Below are 7,851 nucleotides of genomic sequence, written 5' to 3'. Positions count from 1 at the left end.
TTGAGAAAACAACTTGAAATTTTGATGCCAGCTCCACCATAAGACTTAGGTAAAACTCAAAGTCATACATAATAATTCCAAGTTTTTTCAGCACTTCAGCTATTATGGTCAATAATCAAAACCCCAAAATATATTAACGATTCCTTAGAGTAATTCTAAGAATTGTAACATGATACAAAAGTGTCTGAAGATATTTTTCTGTCGTTCTACCAAACTAGTGTTAAAGAGTTGGTAGGAAGTAAAAAGTGATTTTGCCTTCCCAAAAATGATCTTGGTGGAGATCTTACATACCAATTGCACAATTATTTATAATCTGTGAAGAGAGACACATTGATACTGAGTATCTTACAAGATAAAAAACGGCATGGAGGATAAACTCACATTTTCTATTTACTAAACACACCAATGATTGGACCCAGGTCGATACTTGCTCCTGGAAAACTAGGCATATTAGAGCGCAGGCAAAATTTTCATGTTGAAATGCCTGACATACCCAGCCAATTCAAAAGTAAGTTTGACTACCACCAGTTTGCAGACTTCTTGCTATTTATCTTGTATCTATTACTGTAGCTGTGAAATAAAGTTCCAGAAGGTACATAGAAAGTCAATGCCAATAGCAGTATGAAAGACTTGCATGGATATTCTGCTTTGCATTGATTTCAAACTTCTAACAAATGATGGTTCACAATGCAAGGAGGAGCATGATCAGCTCAATACCTCACACAAATGTATGTATGTACAATTCTTTGTGCGTGGCAACCCTCTCTAATCATAGACACAAGACAAGTTCACTTGCAGAGGTTGAAAGCAAGTGCTGTCGAAATTATATACAAATTTACCACTACAGCAAATGAGCTACAGTATTATAATGATTGGATGCTGTATCTATGGTACAATTTGCCCAAATAAGGTGCTTCACCGGATGAGACGAGAACTCCGCCGCTTGTTCCTACTTGCAAAGAACTGGAAGAGCAATGCAGTTGACATGACACTGCCAAGTAAAGCAGGAGATCAACATAAATATCACATTGTAAAAATACACATGTATTCAAATGCCAGCTTCTGGGAATCCATTAACACGAGTATCAGTGTACATTGTAACCATGCAACATTGCTGTGAGGTGTAGCAACAAAATACATCGTCTTGAGCCCAATGATACTCGAGGTCAACAAATAACGTATGAGCCTTCAGGATGGCATAAATGCATGTTAGGACCTTTTGGAGTCACTAGCCTAAGATAGTTAGGATCATACCTAATGCCTGCAATTGATATCAGATTCCACAGGAATCCTGTTGGCTGAGTCAGCCCATTCTGAGCATGGTACTGTACCTCTAAGTATCTGTGATGAGCTGCACATTCCAATTTTACAAGGAAATAAGTAAGAACCGTCTCGCACAATCGACCTTTCAGAACTCTCGAAGATAAAGACATAAAATAGAATGGTAAAGGTCTAAAACTCGGCAGTATTCAAATTCTTAGGGGATTCATACACAGCATAAGCCTTCAAAGCTGATGCCAGAGGAAGAGATATTTCTGATTTGAAGTTGAACCGTGTGAAACTAATGCAAAATAATGACGCATTTCCTGACAGATGCAGATAGTGTATCTTGAATTAAAAAACCAGCCCATTTGGTAACATTTTGAAGACAACCTAACCTTGTTCTAGACCTGGGATAAATCGAAGAGGGGGACGCTCTTTCAGAGAATCTAGTCAGACATACAGATGGCAATTGCCTTCCAACAAAAGCTCTATGCAGTGCATCTGCACTTCTCCCAGATGGAGCAGGTATGTGCACTGACCTGGTCTCATACATGGATGACAGTCTCAGAAGGACTCAACAGGTAAGGAAGTGACTTGCTAAGCTGACTCCCAAAGATAACACCACTGTGCACTCCAGCAGCTACCTCCAGGCCAGTAGAAGGAACTAAAAAGGACTGGGGGGGAGTTTCTCCCACTCATTGTGCCCTTACGTTTTGAAGTGACCTGCAATAGACCTTCAGCTTTCCTGCGCCATACTCCTTAGACCCTCTCCCTACACACTATCCCTAAGCCTCGGGCATTCAGTGCTCTAGAGGCCACTCCTGAATTGAGCCTTTAAAAAACCATGCAGCCTAACCTTTGGATTTCCACTTGAGATCTTTCTTAGTGCTTGCTTGAGTTGCTCAATCTTGCTTCTTCATATGTCGCTAATCAGTCCAGTCTGCAATAGTAATAGACATAGCGGCAGGTGATATCATGCTGGCCACCAAAGGAGCTATACTGGAAGTGCTCCATTTTTTCAGGGCTACTTGTAAGAAATGTTGGAGTGCCTCCTCATCTGGCAGGCAGGCTGTTGATGAATCATGCTGTAGTAGATTGAGGAAGAGCCTCAAGAACCACCCATATTATGGATCATTGGGTTGGGCATTCATCTTTGGAGCAGTAGTGTGCAACTCTGCAATGCTCTCCAAGCTTCATCCTGATGGTCGAGAGCTCATGCAAAAACACCTCACTCAAACTTTTCTGATTTGAGAGTCTGATGGAATTTGCCTTGCAAATGATGTGAACTGGCCTGCTGAGAACCCACTAACCAGCGAGGTAAATATGTAGAGGATCACAAGTTCCGATTCCACTCCGTTATCCTTGCAGGCTGTCCTCACATGAGCATCTGCAACCTCATGGAGTGCCAGTTCAACATTTACGTCTTCACACGTACTATGTTCCGAAGTTCTTGTACCCTAATACTCTCTACAATTCAGGGAGCCAAGAAAGATGCAGCAAAGAACTCCTTGTGCTGGTCGTGGGGGTGTAGGTGCCCATCCCACTAGACATGTGAATGCCCATCATTCTCTTGTTGGCTGTCTTGTTGTAAAAACTCACTGATCATGCTCGCTGAGTAGGGATCCGAAACCATCTCTGAAAAGGCAGTGATACCGACCTCTAATCTCGTAGTACACAGGGCATCTAAAACGATATGCTCCTTTGACCGATCTCCCGGGAATTGCACAAGGTGCAGGAGTGACCCTCTCTAGGTATGCCCTCCGCCCGACCACTCAATACGGAGACGGTGTGATGAGACCCAGAACTGCCAGATCAAAATCCTCATGGAGTGGGGTAGGTGGATCCACGTGCATTTTGTTGGGTCGATGAAGCCCTCCGCTGAAATCCGTAGGCAGTGGTCCCTGTAGAAGTTGAGCTTCACTGGGAGTTCAAGATGTGCCAACCAAGTCTTCCTGTAAGAGATCCTCTCGGATGACCTGGTTCACCTCATGATATGTGAGCGGGATAGAGGGAGCCTCCACGCTATATTGGAAGGGAGGTAGCCTATCTATGTGGAGCCCCAGACTCTCAAACATCTTCATGTACGTGCATATCAACACCTCTGGTCACCCTCTGCTGCCAGTGCCCATGGAGGAAAAATTCTTTGGAAGACCAAAGGGCCTATGAGACTAAACAAGACCTAATACAATGAGATGAGGTGTGGAGTCTCTAAACAAGCATCAACACCCATGATGAGCATGAGAAAAACCATGATCATAGCAATACCGATACATCAAGTTAAATTTCCACCACAATACAACCCCTAATTGGGAGGCGAGATAAGTTATGCACGCTTCTCACTCCTCTTGGTTTGCTAGTTTCTCTCATGAGGATGCAGTTATATTGATAGGGCTATACCCTCAATGTTGTTGGTATTTGTCTTGTTTGAGAATCCATCTACAACGTACAATTTTGTGATCCATACTAACATGTGGTAAGTCTTGAGACTGTTATCAAAATCATACGTGTATATATCATAACACTTCTAATAAGAGCATGTATGCAAAGAGAGAACATTTTTAACCCCCTAGCATCCAACCAAGAGGAAAGAAATTCAGTCCAAAAGCTCTTTGAATACCTGGATTGATTGCTGGATCCATTTTCAACACACCGTCATGATTACAGGAATGGCAGTGCAAACCTTCACCATTGTTCTCCCAGGATGATTGTTGTGTTACATCAGGAGGGTGACTAACATTTCCGCTATTCTGTGAAAGGTGCCCACTTTCTTGTATAAGCATACAAGGCAATGATTTGCATGAGTTTTTAGGATGTTGCTTGGCTCTGCACCACAGATGGGTAAAAAGGTTAGATCAACAATTAAAATGCTTTCAACTATCATGTGAAAAGACTGTATTTATGAGCATGAGCAGCAAAAACTACATTCGACCACCAACCCAAACTAAACCTATGTAAAAAGAACTAATCACCTAGTGCAGTAGGACTGATTTCGTTTTCCATTGCTATACGCTAGAAGAATTGCCTTGGCAGGACTCCACACATCAAAAAACTACCTATAGATCAAGGACTTTGTACGAAATGGTGATTCTTCATTGTGGCATCATCAATTTAAGCCTTAAGTCATTGCTTCATGCATCTTTCTTCAGTGTGCATGTTGCACACCTGACCTTATCATTTCAAGGTCGTTGTTTTACCAAGCTCATCTTCTTGGCATATCAATGGTAAGCGCATCCCTGTGAGGCCCCTCGATTGGGCGTGGCATACAAAAAGTATCCCAAAGCCTCTGCCGCGAAAAGGAAAAGAAACAGAGCCAGAGGACAGCCCTGTCACATTTAGAGAGAGAGAAAGAAAGAAAGAAAGATATATTAACGTCCATGGAAGGCCTCGCGGGCCTACTGGACAAAGTGCCGATAACACCAACAGGGAAAAAAACTCATACAAGCCACAAAGGGCTGGAGCAAAGGGCGTTCTAAGGCCCTTGCTGAGTACTATGCTGAAATAAAGAGCTCAATAGCTCAAGCAAAATCACATACAAAACGTGTCGTACCATATCATATCATGTCATGTCATATCATGTACTATTTGAAGTAGGAAGAGAGTTGGAACTGGGAGTGGAACTCAAAACCGAAACCCGGCACTGTGGCGGCTCGTCTATGAGTGGCAAAAATGTCTCGGATCTGCATCTGTCTAGCCGTCCCACGCTATGGTGGCGGAGGGGCATGTGGTCTCCTTGATCTTTGAACCCGGTGAGCTATGTTTAGAGTGACCCCTCGTCTCGGGTGGTCTCCTTTGAGGAAAGCTATAATAGGTCGAGCCTCAATCGAGTGTGCTCTGGTCATTCTCTGTGTCACGGGTAGCCTCTACAATCCTCTCTCAACAATCCATACTGCCCACATAGCAGCTAGCTCCTCCTCCACCTCATGGTGTCTTGGAGCTGACTCAAATGCATAGAAATCAGTGACATCCCGCCATGTCTGGTCAACCTCTATATCCTGTGGTCTGGTCCCCTCCAGTTGCTCCTTGATCTATCATAGCAAGGTCTCCTTGTGTGGGCGCATCTCAAGCAGATAAAGCCCAATACAAACCTGGTCATGGGAGTGGATCAGTCGCAACAATTGGCCGAACTCACTCCCATCGTGATAGAGACAGTGGTATAGCCCTCGGATCTCGCAGTAGGCTGGACAGGCACAGAGAAAGTGCTCCTTTGTTTCAATCTCTCCTAGTGTACATAGCATGCAGATCTGCTGCTCTCTGGGTATACGTGTTGCTTTCCCTGTCTCAATCCTCAACTGATGGGATGAAACCCACATCTACCCAATGGCGATCCTTAGTGCGTGTGAGACTCCTCCTTAGGAATTGTAAAGTCTTCGGTGATCCTGCTTTCTCTCTATTTGGCTTTTTTAAGCATTCTTTGCAGCAATCTTTCTTTGATTGCTTGCAGACCTATTGCATAGATCATGAGATCTTTTTAGCATATACTGAAATTTTCAGTTCATGTAATTGTAGCACTTTATTTTTTTTTTTTCAAGTAAGAGAAAAAACCCGCGAGAGCAAGCTCAAAGCGGAATACATCATGAAATCATGAGGATAAATAAAACCCCCTCAAAGTGAGGTGGAAAACAACCAAGGCTGAGGCTGAAAGTGCCACCTCAACCCTGTAGGAATCTCAAAGAAGAAAGGAGAATCCTTCTATTCCCTGCAAAAAGAAGCCCTCCTAGCTGAGACTGCACGGGAGTCTCCCTGCATACTCGTCCATACGGCCATCAAGGTATGTATGGTGTCTGTCCAGATACTAGCCAATGTTTGCGAGGGATGAACCTGAGTACACTCCAAAGCCTCTGTGCATCTGGCTCTCCAGATATGCCAAGATGCTATGCTCGCTAGAATCTCCCAAGAGGTATCCACAGAGGCATGTACAACTACAAAAGGAAGGTGTGGTACCACATCCAATGAACATGACTCAATTTGATGACGTCGAATCGAAATGGCCCGAGAGGAGTCAAGTCTCTCATAGAATACATGAGGCCCTGTAAGAGAAAGCCAAGCCACTGAGCCCCATGTCATAAAGAATGGGGAGTGGGCAGAGTTATTGAAAATCCTGGCTACCCCCATCCAAATCATCCTTACTTGTCTGCAATCCCATAAGCAATGCTGAATAGTCTCCGAAGCAAAGAGGCAACAAGGGCAAGTAGGGTCGGCTCCGAACCTGGATCTCCAAAGGTTCACTGCAATCCCACCATGGATAGAAAGCCAAAAGAAGAGAGTGATCTTTCTATTTCTGTGGGATTTCCAGAGTCTCCTCCAAAAGCACCTCTGCAGATCCGCAGTGATATCAAATGTCTCCTAATGAGGAACTCTGGAAGGTCTCCAACCTCTACTACTGAGCTGAAATCTCCTGGCATTATTGACCGTGTAACAAAAGAAGGGGATGCTCTTCTCTCAATGTCTTGCGTCAATCCACTCCCACTCTCCAGGGTCCCACTGCAAACACCTAATGGGAACTCCCCCGCAGAGCCAAAGCCTCCAAGATCCGGTGGAGAGTAGCCTGGGATCTGGGTCAAGGAACCACTCTGAATCTTATCCCTGCACCAAAAGACCTACAAACCTGATAGGCTGAAAAGCAGACTCAAGCAAGATGTCCTCTGTGGACCTGAGCAATCTGCCACCATCCTGCACACTGAAAACTAAAGCATCCTCATGTGCATCTCGAAAGGCCAAAACCTGAAGCGGAACACTGCCTCTCGTAAAAGTACCTGCCCAAGTGGAGCAAGTGAGTGGCATATCATCTGTGTCTACCCAATCTGCTGGAAGGGCTGCCTCAATTTGCAAGATCCTCCCTGCACTCCCTCTGAGATGTCCTGTCAATTGAGATTTGATCTCCTCTGGAAGCTTGTGGAAAGCTTTCCAAGATCCCAAAGATGATGCGGATCCCCTCTCCCACCTGGACCACTGCATGTAAAGTGAGGCACCAAGTGGTGGTCTGCCATGATCATCCAAAATACTGTCATTCCACATGATCGGTTGCCTATCAATCTCTCTTCACTAGAGGAAGGAGGAATCCTCCGAAGAGTGCTCCTGAAATGGGCCCATGCTTTCAGAATGGCAACCATGAGAGGAGACGAAGGTGATCTGAAGTGTGCTATGGTGAAGATCCACCTTATACTTCTCATCCAGTCTCCTGCTGAAGAAGGTGTGCACATCTGTATGCTACTCATAAGAAAGGCCTTCCATGGTTCCTGCCCTAGCATAAGTCCCCGCACCACCATCTTGCAGAGTAAAGCTCTACAAACACTGTACATCTGGATCAATAATATTGAGACCCCCTTCCTGTGTAGGGAGGATGAGGGTCTCCCAAGCCACCCTAGCTAAGGCATCTAATGTGCCATTAAGCCCACTCCAAAGAAAATTTCTGACCGGTCTCCTGAGCTGAGTGATGCAATCCCTAGAATGGCACCAGCATGAACAAACAAACCAAGCCGTGGTCAAGAGGACCTGGTTGACCACCACAACTCTCGAGGCAAGATCCAGCTTGACTGAGCTCCAAAAAAGAAGCTTCCTCATGATGCTCTCCAACACGGGAGCAAACTA

General features: G+C 44.8%; 1 protein-coding gene across 2 annotated transcripts in view; it reads right to left on the bottom strand.

Moving 5' to 3' along the window:
- Positions 1-431: 431 nt before the first annotated feature.
- Positions 432-7,851, bottom strand: part of LOC147888628 (uncharacterized) — a 117,458-nt gene continuing 110,038 nt past the window's right edge. For both annotated transcript variants that reach the window (XM_087392199.1, XM_087392200.1), the window contains 3 exons: positions 3,881-4,086; positions 1,255-1,351; positions 432-991 (listed from right to left, as the gene is read on the bottom strand). In XM_087392199.1, coding sequence (XP_087248325.1) covers positions 916-991; positions 1,255-1,351; positions 3,881-4,086 — 379 coding nt within the window. In that variant the 3' untranslated portion in view covers positions 432-915. The remainder of the gene's footprint in view (positions 992-1,254; positions 1,352-3,880; positions 4,087-7,851) is intronic.

The sequence above is a fragment of the Dipteris shenzhenensis genome, chromosome 21, assembly GCF_047967505.1.
Source record: "Dipteris shenzhenensis isolate YYH24624 ecotype China chromosome 21, Dip_SZ_1.0, whole genome shotgun sequence".
In the NCBI taxonomy this organism is placed as follows: Eukaryota; Viridiplantae; Streptophyta; class Polypodiopsida; order Gleicheniales; family Dipteridaceae; genus Dipteris; species Dipteris shenzhenensis.
This window is presented reverse-complemented; position numbering and strand designations above follow the sequence as displayed.